The 19,679-nt window shown below is 48.2% G+C and overlaps 1 protein-coding gene across 1 annotated transcript in view; it reads left to right on the forward strand.

Moving 5' to 3' along the window:
* The window catches only part of SEZ6L (seizure related 6 homolog like), a 59,621-nt gene that overhangs the window by 15,103 nt on the left and 24,839 nt on the right, over positions 1-19,679 (forward strand). Inside the window, exons 3-9 of the mRNA XM_054712854.1 lie at positions 603-736; positions 1,312-1,504; positions 3,432-3,617; positions 7,835-8,000; positions 10,936-11,102; positions 11,915-12,109; positions 14,635-14,773. Coding sequence (XP_054568829.1) covers positions 603-736; positions 1,312-1,504; positions 3,432-3,617; positions 7,835-8,000; positions 10,936-11,102; positions 11,915-12,109; positions 14,635-14,773 — 1,180 coding nt within the window. The remainder of the gene's footprint in view (positions 1-602; positions 737-1,311; positions 1,505-3,431; positions 3,618-7,834; positions 8,001-10,935; positions 11,103-11,914; positions 12,110-14,634; positions 14,774-19,679) is intronic.

Consider the following 19,679-nt stretch of genomic DNA (forward strand, 5'->3'; position numbering starts at 1 on the left):
AAGGTGGGACAACTGAGACCCTGAGACATCAAGCAACCTGCCCAAGGCCACACAGCTGAAGAGCGGGATTCCAAACCTTTCCATCTTGGAACAGCCTGCCCAGAAGGCCGTCGCCTTTCCAACGTGCCTTTGCTTTTACCATTACATGTACTTCTCTAGACTTGATAAAATGCACTTCCGTGTCCCAGTCTTTCTTTTTCTATCTTCTTTTCCATCTTCAAACAGAGATACCAGCTGTCCATCATACGTGGATTTGGACAGATGCAATGTGGTCACTCGTTCAATAGTATGATCTCTGGGTTTGAACCCTGATTGCTGTGTGAGCTTGTCCCAGGTGCTGTCCCTCTCTGGTCTTTGGTTTACTTACCTTTAACATGGGGACAAAAATGGGGTCACCCCTCTCCACTGGTCAGAATGGTGCCTAGTCACATGTAGTAAGTGATTATCATATTGATTCTGGAGCTGAATGAGAACTGACAGGAGTGGGAGCGGTGGAGACAGGAGAACCCAGGTTTCCCCTGAGGCCCTATTCCACCCGAAGCTCTTCTGAGACGTCCCCTCTGAGCTCTGGTCCGCGTCCTGATTCCAGTGCTTTCCTCCAGCTCTCTGCAGTGTGAGCCTCTCAGACCCTGAAGGGTACATCGACTCCAGCGACTACCCACCACTGCCCCTCAACAACTTCCTTGAGTGCACGTACAACGTGACAGTCTACACCGGCTATGGGGTGGAGCTCCAGGTAACCCAGAGAGGCCCCCTGAGTGGCTGCCTCTTCCCACAGGAAGTCTCGGAGGGATTGTCTGTTAGGCTTACTGTTATCATCCTGGCTGTCAAACCAGGGCAATTTGAGCCAGGCTTTGGAGGATGAATAGGAGTTCATAACTCGGTGCACAGCTGGGAGAGCTTAGCACACATGAAGGGAAGGGGGCCTGTTGACAAATTGGAGGCATTATACCCAGAAGAAGTCTTCTGATATCCTGCTTCTCTCTCTCTCTCTCTCTCTCTCTCTCTCTCTCTCTCTCTCTCTCTCTCTCTCGGAAGCCACACCTAGTTCATTTGATTCGTAAACCTTTGCCCACAAACTCTGATGGAAAATCAGGGTGCCATAGTGCTCCAGCATCTGGGTTTGGGGTCTCAGCTTTACTAGTTAAAGCTGCATCACTTTGGGCAAAGGACTGCCCTTCAGCTTGGCTTCCCTCTGTCCCATTGACTAGGGGCTGGTTGTGGGGTGCTGGGTTGGCAGCCTCGCAGCCTCCGGGGGCCCTGCCTCAAACATGACTCAGTTTCTCTGTGTCTACCCCTGACTGTCCCCAGGTGAAGAGTGTCAACCTGTCTGAGGGAGAGCTGCTCTCCATCCGCGGGGTGGATGGCCCCACGCTGACCGTCCTGGCCAACCAGACACTCCTCGTGGAGGGGCAGGTGATCCGAAGCCCCACCAACACCATCTCCGTCTACTTCCGCACCTTCCAGGACGATGGCCTGGGTGCCTTCCAGCTGCACTACCAGGGTAGGATGTCGCCGTCTGCCTCAGTTTCCCCCTGGAGGCAAAGATTCTCAAACTTTTTCTCCCCTAGGGGGACCACCCACATTTACAGTTTGGTAAAAACCTATGGACCCCTTTTCAAAATAATATTTTTAAGAGCATTAAAAGACGATATCAATGAAAAAGGAAACCAGTCATATTGAATTACAGTTGTCAAAATATTATTTTAATCTCTGGTGTCATAATCTATGTACTTCTTTAACACATTAAGTAATAAAAAACCTCCTGGCAGTTCTGATAATTGCTGGAATTTCCAAGTACTGAGTGAGGAGCATAAGAAATATGTCAAGCTATCCATTATGATGTGAAAATATCTGAGATTTCTCTTGATGACCAAGTCACTGATTCTGTGACCGTGTTGCCTTCCCTCCTGATGGAAGGAAGTACCGCAGTTCAGTTAAAGGTTCATGAAAATCAGAAAGCCGGTTTCCCATGCAAGTTCATGGCTCCTGCACTTGACACACGAGAGTCCGTGGACTTCCCATGAAGGGCCCGTCTCTTTGCTTCTGCAATGTCTCTTTCTTTCCATTTTGTCTTTTTCTAAGTTTTTCTTTTGCTTTCTGTCCATTTCTCTCTCCTCATCCTTCCTTTCACCTTCCTTCTCTTTACTCCCGTCTTTTCTTGCTTCCTTTACTTTTTCTTTCCTCTCCATCTCTTCATTCCCACCTTCCCATCTCTCTCCCTTCTCTCTCTCCCTCGTCATCCCATTGTCCCACTTCCTGGCTGGTTCCCACGACCTCAGGTTATTTCCCTTCACCAGGAACTCCCCCTGCTCACTTGCCGAATATCTGAAGGGAAAGCGGAGTCCTGAGCCACCCATTTAGATATTGGGAACCACCCACGTTCACATCAAATTGACCAAACATCTGGGGGGAAAAAATTCATTTTTAACTTTTCTGAAACAGGTGGATGACGATACGTGGGAGTGTCTGTTTCATCACAGCTTTTCAATATCATGGTCTTTGCTCATTAAACAATGGGAAAAAATAGCTTGTTGGGCCATGAACTTGAGTGGATCCCCCTAATGAGTGCGGGGAACACAGGTACCCTGTGCTGTAGGAGAGGTCAGACCCCAGGGGAAGGCTCTCAGCCCAGGGGAAGAGATGCTCTGCCTAGTCTGGAGCAGAGCTGAGATGGAGAAGCTCAACAGGGCCACGCGTGCACCCTCCTACCAGCCCCCCACCCCCACCCCCCCGTGTAGGGAGTGCTGCCCGTGCCCCGACGTTGGGCTAGGGAGGCTCTTCCCCTGCGTTTCCCATGTAACCGCTGGGGAGGGGCCACCATTGTCCACCCGTCTGGGAGGACGAGAAGAGTGAAGCCCAGGCCCTGTCTCACTTCCTCAGGGTCACACATCTTCTAAGGGATGGAGTAAGAATGTGAACTCAACTTGGTCTCCTTCCCAAGCCCAACCCCTTACCTCCCAGGACAGTTGTTTTCAAGTTGTCACATCCTCTGGCATTTCCTGAACAGCTGGCTAGTCTCATTCTTTCTGGTCCAAGAGCCTGCATTTTTAACACGTGCCTGAGATGTTCGTGCAGGAGGGACTACCCCTCCTTGGACAATACTGGCCCTTCTATGCGCAAGGAGAAGGCCATTCTAGGTCCATGTGGAGAGGGGCTCAAATGAGGTTTGGGGATTCATTTTTCACCCCAAACTTGCTATCTCTGGTTAGTCAGGATTAGGGGATCATTGAACCTAGAAAGGGTGCTCACCTGGTTTGTCTTGGCGCCATATGGCCAACAAGAGACACAAAAATGCCCCCCTGCAGCTCTCCAGAGCCAGCAGGGACCCCTTCTTCCCTCCCCAGCACACACTGGCTCCCAGGGTGTGGGTCCCGTCTTTTATCTCTGCCCTCCGAGGGGTGACTATCTGCCTCTGCATTTCTTCCTAGCCTTCATGCTGAGCTGCAGCTTCCCCCGCCGGCCAGACTACGGGGACGTCACCGTGATGGACCTGCACTCAGGCGGGGTGGCCCACTTCCACTGCCACCTGGGCTACGAGCTGCAGGGCGCCAAGACGCTGACGTGCATCAACGCCTCCAAGCCCCACTGGAGCAGCCACGAGCCCATCTGCTCAGGTACCCGCCAGCCTCAGCTGGACCAACATGGGTGGCTCACTTAAGGGGGGCGAGACCAATGCCCAGGGCATTAAGACCTCAGGAAAAGGCTCTCACCCCAGGGGGAGAGACCGCTCCAAATGCAGATGACTGCTGCCACTCACAGTTTCATTATGTGATGGTACATGTCACGTGAACTTGACCATTACTGACATTTCATACATTCACAGTATTGTGCCACCATCACCACTGTGTAGCTCCATAACATCTTTATCACCCCCAAAAAGAAACTCTGTCCCTGTTAGCAGTCACCCCATTTCTTTCCTCCCCCTCAATCCTGGCCACCACCAATATGCTTTGTGTTTCTATGAATTTGCCTATTCTGGACATCCTATCTAATAAAAGGGTAATATGCAAATTAACTGTCACTCCATCACAAAGATGGCGGCGCCCATAGCCACAAGATGGTGGCACCCAGTCCTCTCAGCCCCACTGCAGTCCCCCAGTCCCGGGGGGTGGCCACTGAGAGCGGGCAGCATGAGTGGCCTGGCGGAATGCTTGCTTCGTCACCACGGCGACGAGGCAAGCATTCCACACCCGGCCGTGAATGGGCCTCTGTCCAGGCTGGGGTGCGGAATGCTTGCGTCATCGCCCCAGTGACGAGGCAAGTGTTCCGCTCCCAGCCATGGATGGGCCTCTAGGCCACGGAGAGCCTCTGGGCAGCGGGCACGGAGCGGCCAGGCCCTGCAGAGAGCTACTGGCACACAGATTCGTGCTCAGGGCTACTAGTTTCATATAAATGGAATCATATAATATGTGATCTTTTGTGACTTGCTTCTTTCACTTAGCATATTGTTTCCAAGGTTCATCCATGTTGTGGCATGTGTCAGAACTTTATGCCTTTTTATGGCTGGATCATAGTCCATTGTACAGATAGACCACGTTATATCTGTTCATTCATTGGTAGACAGTTATTTCCACTTTGGGCTACTATGAATAGTGCTGCTATGAACATTTGTGCACAAGTTTTTGGGGGTACATATGTTCTCATTTCTCTCGGGTATATACCCAGTAGTGGGATTGCTGGGTCCTATGGTAATTCTATGTATAACTTTTGAAGGAACCATCAAACTATTTTCCACAGTGGCTGCACCATGTTACATTCCCACCAGCCAGCCATGTTCGAGAGTACCAATTTCTCCACATTCTCGCTAACACTGGCTATTTCCCGTGTTTTCTTTTTATTATCATCCATCCTAGTGGGTGTGAAGGGATATCTCATTGTGGTTTTGATTTGCATTTCCCTGATGGCTAATAATACTGAGCATCTTTACATGTGCTTGCTGGCCATTTGTACATCTTCTAGGAGAAATGTCTATTCAAGTCTTTTGCCCATTTTTTATTTGGTTGTTTGTCTTGTTGTTGAGTTGAAAGAGCTCTTTATATATTCTGGCTACTAGACCTTTATTAGATATATGATTTGCAAATGTCTTTTCAAATCTTTTCATTGTCTTGATAATGTCCTTTGATAAAAAAAAAAAACAACCATTTTTAATCTGATGAAGCCTAATGTATCTATTTATTCTTTTGTTCCTTGCACTTGTGTTCATGCTGCTGCCATATTTTGAGCCCAGTCAGTATGTACTGAGCACCATGCCAGGGCTGCAATAAATCCTCACAGCAATCCTACATGATAGAACCATTATCCCCATTATACAGATAAGGAAACTGAGGCTCATGGAGGTGAAGGCACTTGGCCAAAGCCACCACACAGCCATTGAAATGAATCCAGAACCCTTCTCTGCTGAGCTCTTTCCCTTTCTACACCTTCACCACACAAAATGCGGTCTGCAGACCAGCAAGATGACTCAAAATGCACAATCCTGGGTTTCACACAGAATCAACTGCATCAACATCTACACCTTACCATGCCCCTGTGTCACTTATGTGCACATTGTAGACTGAGAAGCACTGGGCTATACCACACTGTCCCTGCACCAGTGGACAAAACCTCATCTATCAAGACCTATTAGGTTCCAAAGTCCTAAAGGTGACCAGGAGAGTATAGGCTGCTATATTAACTGAGTGCCTACTATGTGCCAGGCCCTGAGCCATGTACAAAGAGAATACTTGGAGCAATAAACATAAATCCTGCTCTTCAGGCATTCATGATCAGCAGAATCCAAAAAGCAAATGAGCGCTGATAATAAATCCTGAGATTTAATTGTTGCGGTCTTGTTCCCCCAAGGCCCTTCAGAATTTTTCTTCTTTTCTTTTTAACAAAGAAAAAAAAAACCATAGGGCAGTTGGTCTCTGGCCTCCCTCGCATTAATTTTTATCTATGTGTGAAATCAAGGAGGAATTAAGCCTCAATTTGTGCTAAGAAAGATGGATGGAGAGCCAGGGCTGGCAAATTGAAACCAAACAGAGCTATCAGTTGGCTTAATAAGGCAAGAAAGGGGAACAGAGAGGCAGCAAATGAGGGGCACCCCGGAGAGGACAGATGGCCTGCACCCCCAGCATGGACAGTGTCCTCCATCTCCTTAGCCTGCGCCATGGGACGATGATGCTGGCTGTGTTTTGAGCACCTCTGTGCCAGGGATTACATCATTCATTTCATTCGTTCCTCACCACCACTACTGAAGGAGGGAGGAATTATTATCACCATTTTACAGTGAACTCAAGGTTCAGAGAGCTTCCGTAACCTGTCCCAGATCCACAGCAGGTACCCGACACCGGCCAGGCTTGAACCTCCAATTTAGGGCAGGAAGGCAGCTGAGAGAGACAGGGATGCGGTGCTCTGTCCATGGTGCTAAAAGGAGAGCAGGGCTTCTGGGCAATGTCATTGCTGAAGTCACCGCCGAATCTCCTATTGCAAGTTCTTATTAGTCACCCCAAAACCGTTTAATGAGAACCAAGTCTCTCAAGACTAAGAATAGGCCTACCTCTTTACACTTGTACAACTCTTCTCAGTTTGTAAGTCATTTTTTAACATTTATCAGATTTTTATTACAAAAGTATTATATGGTTCTGCTAAAAAAAAAGTGTATATTTTAATCCTCACCCAAGGACATGCTTTTTTATTTATTTTAGAGAGAGTGAGGGAGAGAGAAACATTGATGTGAAAGAGAAAGATCGATCGGTCAACTCCCACATGTACCCCAACCAGGGATTGAACCCCACAACCTGGGCATGTGCACTGACTGGGAATCGAACGTGTGATCTTTCGGTGCATGGGACAATGCCCAACCAAACTGAGTCACACCGGCCAGGGCTAAAAAAGTTTGTTTGTTTTTTCAAGAAATACAAAAGTATAGAATATAGGAGCAAGTCACTTTTATATTCATGGTCTCAATCAACCCTTGCGTATAGCTCATTGAAATAGTTATGGCAGACCATTTTCTAGCTTTTTTTTTTTTTTTACTTAAAACATAATAAGCATTTTCCTATATTCTCAACTATTCTTTGAGAGCACAGTTTTTAAAACTGTACGAATGGAATGTATTTATTTACCGAGCACCTGTGAGTAGACATTCATGTTGGTTCTCATGTTTTGGCTCTTAGGAAAGAAATCTAGCCGTGGACATCCTCATTCATACATTTCTGTGAAAACCTCTAAATCTTTTCTTAGAATCGATTTCCAAAACCTCAATTACTAGGTCAAAGCGTTTGGAAATACTTTCTAGATTTTTCACCAAATTGCTCTCCTGAAAGGTCATGCAATTTGCATCCTGACCAGTCCTGAATGAGGGTAACCATTTCCCCTCACCTTCCTCATCTCCGGCTTATTGCTACTTTTTACCTTGACCAATTTGGTGGATGAAAATAGAATATCGTTTAGAATGACATTTCTTTTGTTATTGGTGGGGCTGAATGTTTTAGGGCTTACTGAGTACTAAAAGCATATTTTATCTGTTGTAAACTGATTATTTATGTCTTTCTTGATGGCCCTTCTGTAATGAAGAACCAGGACACAACCAGCACCATAGAAGCATCCTTAAATCACAGTCTTTCCCTAGCATGAGACACACATGATGATGCTTCAAATCATGGAATGACATCTCCTATCAAACAGGATAAACCCCACCCAGCAGGCCAGGGCTTCTCCATGGTCTCTCTTCCCACCCTATTTCTGTTTCTCCCAAGAAAGGGTAGGGCTGGAGGTCAGGGGAGGATGGAACACTGACTTTCTCTCCCTCTCTCTCCTCCCTCTTCTCTCTCTCGCTTTCTGCCCCCAGCCCCATGTGGAGGGACTGTGCACAACGCCACCATCGGCCATGTCCTCTCTCCAAGTTACCCTGGCAATGCCAACGGGAGTCAGTTCTGTGTGTGGACGATCGAAGCTCCCGAGGGCCAGAAGCTGCACCTTCACTTTGAGAGGCTGTTGCTGCATGAGAAGGACAGGTAAACCTCCGAGGGTCCCCGCACATAGCTTACGAGATCGGCAGCTTTGATCTCCTCCTTTCCCAGGTGAGGAAGCTAGGGCTGCCGAGGGATGGGACTCGCCCTGTGTAGCACAAGGAAAGCACAGCAGGACAAGGAAAGAGGCAAAAGGAAATCTAGGACCCCCTCCCTCACCCCCCAGGTTATCCTGCCTCCTCGTTCTTTCTCCTGAAAATCCCTTTTTGCAGTTGAACAAGGAGAGAGTGTTCATTCAGCTCCTACTCTGTACCCAGTCACATACTAGGCTTCATGGAGAACAGGGAAATTAGAGGTCATAGGTTCCTGGTAGAGTAAGAAGCTGACATGGAAAAACTCGACTTACGCATGTGAAAGAACTAGGGAGAATCACCAGAGAGCATGTCTGTAAACTCTAAGCAATCTACATAGAATCCAGAATCTTAAAACTGTAGCATTCTGTGACCTTATCCTAGAATATTCTGGAATGTTCTTGAAAACTAGGACCTTAGCTGCTTAGGCTTGCTGTCTTGGGTTTGGTTCCCTTGGAAACAGAGATGCGACAAGGATGTGAGGAGAAGTCGTTTATTTGGGAGCTGATCCTAGAAAATACTGGTAGAGGCATGAGAAGGTGAGCGAGGGAGGAAAGGGAGTCGGCACAGGATCCACTCATAAGCAGGTGGCTGTGTGGGCACGTGGGGCTCAGTCCACTGGGGATCCTGGGAAAATGTGTTGAGCATCCATCAGAGCGGTCTTTCTGGAGGGGCAGGGAGCTGGGCTACTTAACCACCACCCCCGTCCATCACTGGATGAAGGATGCTCCCGGCACACACACTCCCCAGCATTGCCTTCCACCCTTGGAGCTAGCTGCACTGGCTGACTCTGAGACTTTGGGTAAAAAGCCAGCAGAAAATCAGTGAGCCCTGCGTGCTGAAGGGATATGGGAAGGGTGCTGACGGCATTTACTGGTGGATGGATCAGGCTTTGACCTTAGAATTGTAGTGTCTGGGCTTCTTTGACGTTTCAAACCAAGACCATTAACCTCATTGGGTGAGAAGGGATTCTTATAGAAAACACCAGACAACTGAGTGACTTACCGATCTTGAGTCCACTTCCCGCCAAGTAGTCCAGCTTTATCCTGAACAATGCCATACCAGTAAATCCCAGCTGTAACTGCAAGGTGCAGGAATGGGGCATCTTGGTAGCATCTGAATGACTCTTTACACGTCTGGGGGACTCTTTAGAGAACAGATTCCCAATCTTTCCCTTCTGGAGACTGAGAAGCCAAACCTGGTACTCTGGGTAAAGGACACGTTCTAAAACTGAGACCCTGGGTCTGCCTCTTCTGAGTGGTGCATATTTTTATGCATTTTATTAGACCATCAGAATGCGTGCAGGAAGAAGAAAAGTCCATCAGATAAGTATTTTCTGAAAGTTACTGAAATCACAGTCAGTGAGCTGCCACGGTGGCACCGTGGTGTCACTGGTGGTTTCTGTGGGGCCCTGCGAAGGTCTGCAGAGGTAGGAGCTGGTAACCACCAGGGAAAACCAGTTCTCAGTGTGTCCCTAGGGAGGGAAGTTTGTAGTGGTCCAGCGGGTTTAAAAGCCAACACGCACACACAATGCAACACTTGTTGTGCTAAGAAGAAAAGAACAATTAAATTTTACTCATTCCATATACTTGCTTGAGGGGGGCGGAAAGCTATTATAACACATTATTTAAGTTGCAAGAGCTTAGAGCTAGATAGGAAATGGGACCTGATCTAAGCCTTGGGAAAAGCGGAGAATGTAAATTGGGGTCATATGTTGAAGGGCTTTGAATGCCCGACTGCTTCAAGAGAACCATGGAAGGTTTTTGAGTAGAGGATGTACATGAAGAAAGGTTTAAAGATAACCCTTCTCTCCCTCACCCCCCAAAAAAATGACGTCTTTCTAGGACTCATAGTTTTTAAAAATGAAGTCTTTCTAAACTCCATTTCCATTATATGCAGCATGAAAGGTGGGTTCTCTGGTCAGACATGTTTGGGAGACACCATATACCCTATCCTTGTCTTGGAAGGTACTATTGTACATTAGCCAGCAAAGGCACTGACAAGTCCTGCAGGAAGAAAATGTTTAATTTTTAAAAAATATATTTTATTGATTTATTTACAGAGAGGAAGGGAGAGGGAGAGAGAGTTAGAAACATTGATGAGAGAGAAACATCAATCAGCTGCCTTCTGCACACCCCCTACTGGGGATGTGCCTGCAACCAAGGTACATGCCCTTGACCAGAATCAAACCTGGGACCCTTCAGTCCGCAGGCTGACGCTCTATCCACTGAGCCAAACCAGTTAGGGCAAAAATGTTTAATTTTTATTTAACCCAGCATTTTCCAAACCCATTTGACTACAGACTATATATGGTTTTGAGATCAAATGTATCGCTATTTCAGACATTCAAAAGAACGTAACTAAAGACACAAAAAAAAAAATAACGTAACTAGAAAATTGCTATTTGGGGAAGATTAAGAGGCTACCGAGATTCTGAGACCTTAAGGTTTTCCTCCAGAGTGACCTCCTTTGTCTTTATTTCTTTGAAAGAGGATTCCTGGGGCATGGCCCCCAGGATACAACAGAGTCGGCAGGGATCAGAAGACTGTGAGGGGGGTCCCTCCTCACTCTTGGGTTTAAATTAATCAGTATCAGTTAATTAGCTTGGTTTATTCCATCATACACATTGCTTTCCCTATAACCTCAGAATCAATCCATGAGTCTAGGACAAGCTTTCTACCCAACACGAAACAGCTTCCGTAACGTAAGGCAGCTTGCCCGGGCAAGTAAGGGGCCAAGTTGGGATTTAAATCTGGGAATGAGAGGGGCTCCATGCACACCCCTCCGGCTGCTGTGTCGGCGCCCCGAGAAGACCTCTCAGTGGCCCTCCTCTCCTTTCCCACCGGCAGGATGATGGTCTACAGCGGGCTGACCAACAAGTCCGCGCTTCTCTATGACTCCCTCCAAACCGAGAGCGTCCCCTTCGAGGGCCTGCTGAGCGAGGGCAACAGCATCCGAATCGAGTTCACGTCTGACCAGGCGCGGGCAGCCTCATCCTTCAACATCCGGTTCGAGGGTGAGGGACCACGGGGGCCTCCCCCTCTCCTGGGGAGGTGGTGCGGAATCCGGGGAAGCATGGTGGGGCTGGGGCTGGCTCCTGGGAGGTAGAAACCTGGCTGTCCAAAGACTGACCCCTGGGTTTCCAAAAGCCGACTTAGCTTTATTAACAACACCTACCACTTACTGAGCACTTCCTGTGTGCCCAGTGTCGTATGTCCATGTGCATGTGATGTTTGCCACACTGTAATGTGAGAGATGTTGTCATCTTTTAGGTGAATACACTGAGGTTAGGGAACTTGAGTTAGAAGAAGATGGAGATGAGCCTTTGTCCAGCTTGAGTCCGGATCCCTAAGCTCGCTCTACTCAGTGAGACCTCTCAGGGTCCAGCCACCCCTTCCGCCAAGAATCGTTAGCCAGGGCCTCTCCTGCTCAGCCCTGGCCCTTTAAGAAAGGATGCCCTTGGGGAACTTTCTGTCCTATCTTCCCTAAGAAAAGTTGGTCTTTCTCTAGGACAGACTTACTGTTTCGTGTGGCAGAAATCAGGGCTCTTTATTATGGGACATGGGAAGAATCCATATGGGACAGTAAAAGGAATTGAAACACAAAAATGCTGCAGGGTTGGGAGGGCAGAGAGTCTTAGTTCTGTTTTAAATATGAAAAACAATGACACCCCGAGAAGCCAAATGAATGGCCAGTGGACCCAGATCACAGGTGCCCGATTTCTTTGGTGCGTCCCCGAACGTCAGGAAGGGACCATCTTCTGAGAGGCAGCCTGGGAGCCGTCTGGGACTCATCTGAGCTGCTGCCCCCTTTGCAACCCCTCCCCAGCCTTTGAGAAAGGCCACTGCTACGAGCCCTACATTCAGAATGGGAACTTCACCACATCCGACCTGACCTACAACATCGGCACCATAGTGGAGTTCACCTGCGACCCCGGCCACTCCCTGGAGCAGGGCCCGGCCATCATTGAGTGCGTCAACGTGCGGGACCCATACTGGAATGACACGGAGCCCCTGTGCAGAGGTGAGTGGCCACCGCCCTCCTCCTGGGGCTCCCGGGGACCTCCACCCTCACCCCCTCCCCCTGATGAAAAAACCAAGGTGAATGGTTAAAGGCCTGTCACCACTTTACTTACCAATTTTAGAAGTAGAACCCTTTCCAGGACTCCTGTCCTTCGAGTGAGGTTTGCTGCTTGTGCTTGAAAAAATTACAAAATCAACTATTTTTTTAAAATTTTATTTATTGATTGCTGTTAGAGTAAGGAAAGGAGAGAGAGAGACCTTGATTCGTTGTTGAATCTGCCAATAGATGCATTTATTGGTTGATTCTTGTATGTGCCCTGACGGGATGGAACCTGAAACCTTGGCTTATCGGGACAATGCTCTAACGAACTGAGCTACCTGGCCAAGGCAAAATCGATACACTTGCTTTTTTTAATTAAAAAAAAAATCAAAGTTATTGCACAATCACCATCGCCATTAAACCATTTCTCAGTGAATGGCTTTGGGTTCCTGTAATCCTTGAAACTTAGACCTAGAAGAGACGTTCAAAGTCGCACAGTGCAATGTAAATGTTTCAAGACTAACATCATCAACGTAACCGATTAGCAGTAAAGGTAATTGGGAAAATATGGGAGGACAAAAGGCCATGCCCAGTCCCATTACCCATTACGTAAAATCGCTCCCAATGCTGTGTCCTTCCTGCCAGCCTACCTGCTATGCAGAGGTGACTTGTTTTATAAAAACACTAGAGGCCCAATGCACGAAATTCGTGCAAGAGTAGGCCTTCCTTCCCCCGGCTGCCCGCACTGGCTTCCCTCTGGCACCCGGGACCCGGGCTTCCCTCGCAGCCCCAGCTTCGTCCGGAAGGACATCCGGTCTAATTAGCATATTATGCTTTTATTATTATACATAACTGTAATGATACTGAATATACAATATTTATCATGAAAACTGATCAGTTTTAAGAGGTGCCTCTTTGTCCAGGCACAGACCCCACAGTGTGCAGCTGAGTGACAAGACCTCCACATAGATTTCAGCTCCTAAGCGCCCCCTCTGTCAGGTATTCCTGTGCAGTGCACAACCGCCCCCCAACCCAGCAGTCCGAGCCCAATTATTAGTAATGGTGATAAAGACAGTTGTTAATAGCAGTGCAAAAACTGTGTTCGAGGCACTCTGCCAAGGGCTGTATGCGATTACCTGATTTAATCCTCGCTGCACCCCTTCCTGGGGCCCCGTTTATAGAGGAGAAAGCTGAGGCTTCCCAGTGACATGCCTAAGGACACGAGGAGGGTAACTGGCAGGGCGGGGATGGACCTAAGGTCTCCCTGTTCTCAGAGACCTGTGCTCTGAGCCCCTCTGGACAGCGCTGGCTTGTAGGACCTCCTCCACCCAGGCCCCCAGTGCTCTGCCCTCCCCCTTTCCCAGAATCAGGGCGGCTGAGCCACCCGAGCCTGGATCCCTGCGGAGCCTGGGAGTAATGAAGAGAACCCTCGCTCCTGGCAGCCGCCACCTGGATGGTGGTTGGCGTGGCATAACAGCCCCGCATGGTGAGGGATTGATCTCTGTATTAAATGTGCTGGTTTAACAGAGCGGAATTTATTGGTGCTTTGGCCTCTGCCACATTGAGAACTTTCCAACGCGGTAAACACAGAGTGGAATTTAAAGGGCCAGGCGCCAAGTATGGTCGACGGATCTCTGCCTCCAGTTCAGAGTCGGGGTCTTTCACAGCTGGTTAATGATGTATTACTGAGCACTTAACCTTGTGCCAGGCACTGTGCTGTGTTTGACACCCATGAGTTCAGTTACGCTCCAGAATAACCCAGTGACGTCAGCAGTGGTGTTACCCCAGCTTCACAGAGAAAGGAAATTGAGGCTCCAAGAAGTGACCTGCCTTGTCACAGAGTGTGTGGATGTCAGAAGCAAGGCTCAAATCCAGGTCCACCTGACCTGAATGCACCATGTCTTAGCCACGACTGACTCTGAGACAAGAAAGAACCTGGCTGTTGAGGCTTCCTTCAGCACTGTGAGCTCTGTCCTTGGTCCTGAAAGAACTATAGACTTGTCTTCACCAAACCCGTTAGAGGAGGCAGCTGGCCAGCCCTAATTTAATCATCCCACAGACATGTGTGGACTTTTGAGGTGAAGGCACCTCTTCACTGAACATGGCGAGCCATGGCTGTATGACTTCACACTCTTTTTAAATATATATATATATGTATATGTGTGTATGTATATGTGTGTGTATACATATATATATATTATATATATACATTTTTTTTTGTTGATTTCAGAGAGGAAGGGAGAGAGACATAGAAACATTAATAATGAGAGAGAAGCATTGATCGGTTCCTCCTGCACACCCCCTACTAGGGATCAAGCCCACAACCTGGTCATGTGCCCTGACCGGGAATCAAACCGTGACCTCCTGGTTCATAGGTTGATGTTCAACCACTGAGCCACACTAGTGAGGCAATAGCCCACGCTCTTAACCGCTATGCCATAGTGGCTTCCTCCTAAATAAAGTGTGTCTGTCTGTGTCGTTTACAGCCATGTGTGGTGGGGAGCTGTCTGCTGTGGCTGGGGTAGTGCTGTCCCCGAACTGGCCAGAGCCGTATGCGGAAGGTGAAGATTGTATCTGGAAGATCCACGTTGGGGAGGAGAAACGGATCTTCTTAGATATCCAATTGTGAGTGTTTACTGGTGGGCCCCCACCCCACCCCAGCTCATTCAGACTTGGGAAGAAATTGGTCCTGCTTTATTCTTTCAACCAACATTAAATATTGTCAGGGGCTGTGCAAAGAACTGGGGTCCCAGTGGTGAAGGAAACAACCGCATACCCACAGAGAGAAAGCCCCTATGCTCAGGAAATTCGGTCTACTAAAGAAGCAGGCATTAAATGAGGAAATAAACCAATAATTATGTACTGTAACTCTGATCACTGATGTAAGTATAGCTGTGTGGTGCTATGAGATTTCGTAACAGAGATGTGATATAAAGAGGAAGATCAGGAAGGCCTTCCTTGGGGATTTGATGCTAAAGCTCAGAACTAAGGGATGAGTTAGAGTGGTGCACCCACAAGGAACAGAATGTGCAAAGGCCCTGTGGCCAGAGCAAACATAGCATTTTCAAATATATATTGTGAATGTCTAGGATTACCAGGAGGAGAAGGATTCTATAACACAGACTCTCTGTGTTGCAGTAGTTTATTTCCTGTCTGTCTCTCTCAACTACACCAGAAGGTCCTTGCAGTCAGAGCCTGGTCTGACTTAACTCTGTTCTAGGGTCTAAGACAGAGCATGACACATACTAGATGCTCAGTAAATGTTTTCTCAATGGAGAAATACTATAGTGAATGGACTTCCTGGCTGTGTGGCTGTTTCCTGTACTCATTGATGGTACCTCTTAGATGTTCCAATTAAAACGCCCCCCACCAATGCTCCATGGCCAGTGTTTGCACACAAGCCTGGTAGGGACGAGGAGAAAAAGCTTTCCTGAGAAAGTAGCATCGGAGTCAGGGGTTCTCAGCCAAGGGTGATTTTTTTCCCCAGGGAGCACTTGACAGTATCTGGAGGCATTTCTGGTTGTCACAATTGATGATGGGCAGGAGAGCTACCGGGATCTAGTGAGAAGAGTGCAGGGATGCTGCTGAACATCCTACACTGCACCAGACAGCCTCACCACAAAGAATTAGCCAGCCCAAAATGCCCATCGTGCCAAACTAGAGAAACCCTCATCTATGCCGAGACCTGAAAGACAGAAGAAGGGCACAGATGGACAGGAACAGTGTTCCAACCCAAAGGAATAGCATGTGCTAAGATCCAGAAGCAGGAAAGCACCATGCTCTTCTCCTGTGTCCATGATATCAAACATGTGCTGAACACATAGTGCATCCCAGGCCTTCACATCCTGGGCGCCTCACAACAAGCACATGCAGTGGGTTCCGTGATGAGCTCCATTTTACAGATGAGTAAACTGAGGCTCAGAGAGATGGAAGACTATGATCCACCTGGCTGGGAACTGGCGGGGCTAGGATTCAAACCCTGCAGGCTGGGTCTCTGGGGTCTGGGAGGAAGCCCTGTGTATCCGGAGCTCAGTGATACAGGAGGTAGCAGTGGAATCAGGCAGGGCCATGAAGGGCGCACTGGGGAGTCTGGATTCGCCCTAATTGGGTAGCAGAGGAAAAGTGTTAGGAAGTTAATAGGATTAAAACTTTGCAGAGGGGAGCCCAGTCCTCCTGTCAACAGCCCAGGGCTTTCTCTGGCAAACTCTGGCACACACTTGGCAGAGTGGCATCTGGACTTGGCACCCCTTTCCTCCCCCAGAGGGAGAGAAAATAGCATCTCACCAGCGAGGGTTACGTGAGGCCCGAGAGCTGCTGGGTTTAATTTATCTCGTTTGGTTTCCGCTGACAGTTTTAGTAAACCGATTGGAGTTTGATAGTAAAAATAATTTTGTCCTCAAGGCCCCTCAGCCCTGCCTGAGTGTTTGCCATTGTTATTTATCCCAGTGGCCGGAAGGAAGTGTTTGCATGGCAGACTGAGGTGGGTAGGTGGCCCACAGCAGGCGCTGGGCAGTGTTTGCTGAGTCATGAGGGCACAGCCACGTGTGCCTGGCAGGTGGGGACTTTTTTCCTCCCTCATCTATTGGGCAGGTCTGTTGATGCTATGGGCATTTAAGATAATGGTTCTAATGAATCACTATTTATATGGGACCTACTATGTGCTGGGTAGTTTATATCCATGAGCAATCATGAATGTGCACATTATTATGTAGAGATAACAATTACATAATTTAAAGCTAATGTGAGTAGAGATCATTATAGAGCGGTGATCACCCAAATTGGAGATAAGGTATGCAGAGCACATTGCATGGGGTCTGGCGCATAGTGGGAGCTTCATAAATGGAGATTATGGTTACCAATCCTTGTAAGGCAAATATTATCATCATTATGTTGTGGATTTGGAACTGATAGCACATAGAGGTTAAGTGGCTTCTTCAGGTCACACCGCCAGGAAAGGACAGAGCCAGGGTTTGCACTCACCGAAGCCTCCACTTTCATTGACTTAAACAGCCTTTGGGGGGACCAGCTATCTGTCTGTGATGAAGCAAGGGGCTCCCAGACATCGCTCAAGTTCAGGAAGAGACGTAGGGCTATAAACAGGCAAGGTGAGAAGCTGTGGATGGCGGGGTGGGGATGGGGCCATAGCAGGACGCTAGATTTACCTTGGCAGGTTGTAGAAATGTCACAAAGAGGGTGACATCCAAGCAGGCTCTTGAGTGTTAGTCAAGCTGCAATGGGGTCAGGGTTTTCTGGGAGGGGCCCAGGAGAGCAAAGGATTCAAGCAAGTGCAAACAATGACTGTTAGGTGCCCAAAGGGTGCCCAGAATGCAGCAGTAATTAGGATCATCTGCTTTGCATTGTTGGTTTGGAGGTGGGAAGAGGTGCACAATCTTAAAATGAGTCAGGAGCCCCCAGGCTAAACCTCCTCCGCACCCCAAATACCTAGTCCCTAACCCTCCATGAACCTCCCAGCTCCATCAGGGATCTGCCACTTAACGCTAATACACAACTGAGCGTGAACTTTTTAAATCCCTAAGGATATGTTAAATATCTATCTATCTCAAAATAAAGCCTAGAATGGCAAATAAAACAACTAAGGAATTATTGGTGAAGACATCAAAGAATGGAAGCCCTGGGGGGTGGGGGGGTGCAGAGAGTGGAGGTAACTTACCCAGCATCACACAGCAAGTCATAGTTAGGACCAAATGGACCACTGAGCGTGGCTGCAAGAGCTGAGCACAGAGGCCGAAGCCTTGAAAATGCCATGTGGCAGGGGAGCTGCCACCGCTTCCAGAGTCCAAAAGAGCTGCCAAATCCCAACTCTGCTGCTCACTAACTCTGTGGCCTCGGGGCTGGGGGCGGGGAGGGTGCTACCTGCCTCACTTTATCCCCAGAGCCAGGCACCTAGCAAGTGCTCAGTAAATATCTGCTAAATTTTTACAAGAGAGATGGTGAGTGTGGAAGTTAATCAACTAAGCAAAGGTCTTAGTAAGGGTTCTAACATAAAATAGACAAATACCCTCAGCTAACTCTAGTTTCACCCCCATTATACGCCAGGTTTTACGCTAAACACTTGGCGTGCATTATTTCAGCGATGATGTTGACCATCGTAATATCGTCAAAATCAATGTCTGACGTTCATTGAGCATTTACTATTTGCCAGTTACTATAGCAACTCATTTAACTCTTATAAAGAAACCTATGTGATATTGCTGTGACTAGCCCCTTTTTATAAATAAGGATATTGAGGCTTAGAGAGGTGAAGTCTTGCCAAGGTCACACAGCTAGGAAGAGGCCAAGACAAGACTTGAACTCAGGTCTCTGGGGCCAACACCAGTGTTCTAACCACACAGTAAATGGTAGTGAGGTGCTCAACAAAGGAGAAAGCCCTAGCCCCATCTTACAGAAGAAGAAACTGAGGCTCAGAGAAGCGACACCCCCCCCATTTCCCAGGCACCTATTGCAAATATATGTCTATCTCTGAAAGAAAAAAGTTTCCACCAAGCTCCATCGTCCCTTCCCTGGCTCTACTGCAAAGCCCAGCCCTCAATATCTCCGTTTAGGGGCCCCAGCACAGTTCTTTAACCAGGAAAGAAAAGGATCTGATAGCAAAGCTCAATAACCATATGATTGATCAACCCTTCAGTGATATCGCTGCTTCAAGCTGCAAGAATTCAGCTTGGGAGCCAGGCAAGAAGGGAGAGTCAGGAGTCAAGGGCAGCGCTGGCCCCAGAAGCACAGATGTTCAGACACCAGCAGAAGTCATGGGTGAAACAGCCATCGTAGAAGCAAAAGTCTTCCAGTCTATCAGCAGAGGGAGAAGGGATTTCCCCAGAGCCGAAGGTCTAAGGAATCCGAGAAGGAACAGTAACGTTCATAGAGCCCAACTTCCATCATGTTGTGGGTGAAGAACCTGAGGCCCAGAGATGGGAAGAGACTGCCCCCAGACCACTCTGTCAGTCAGCTATTGCTGCGTAACAAATTAATCCAATCTCAGCAGCATGGAACACCAACTGTGTCGCATTGCTCACGAGTCTACAGCTCAGTGGGGTGATTTTTCTGGTCTCAGCTGGTTCACTCGTGCCTGTGGGCAGCTACAGGTTGGGTAGGCAGCTGTGTGGATTGTAGTTGACCTTGCTCGTGTATTTGGGGTGAGATGGTTGTTGGACCGTCTAGGCAGGCCCAGATGGAGATGGCTCATCTCTGCCGCACATGTCGCTCATCCTCCAACAGCTAGCTCAAGCTTCTTCCCATGGTGACTGGCCACAGTTCCAAGACAGTGAATCATTGGCGGCCTCCTGAGGGTAGACTAGAAGCATCATGTCTGCATCATCCTGTAGCAAGTCACAGAGCCAGGGCCAGCCCGATTCAAGGGGTGGAGAAACAGACTCCATTTCTTGATGGCAGATGCGTCAAAGCCTTGCTGCAGAGGCTGTGGACACAGTGAGGGGCAGAGCTTCGAAAAACCATTTTTGCACTCAAACTATCACAGCCAAAGAAGAGCGGAGGCCAGAACTCGGGTCTCCCGGCT

The sequence above is a fragment of the Eptesicus fuscus genome, chromosome 23, assembly GCF_027574615.1.
Source record: "Eptesicus fuscus isolate TK198812 chromosome 23, DD_ASM_mEF_20220401, whole genome shotgun sequence".
NCBI lineage: Eukaryota > Metazoa > Chordata > Mammalia > Chiroptera > Vespertilionidae > Eptesicus > Eptesicus fuscus.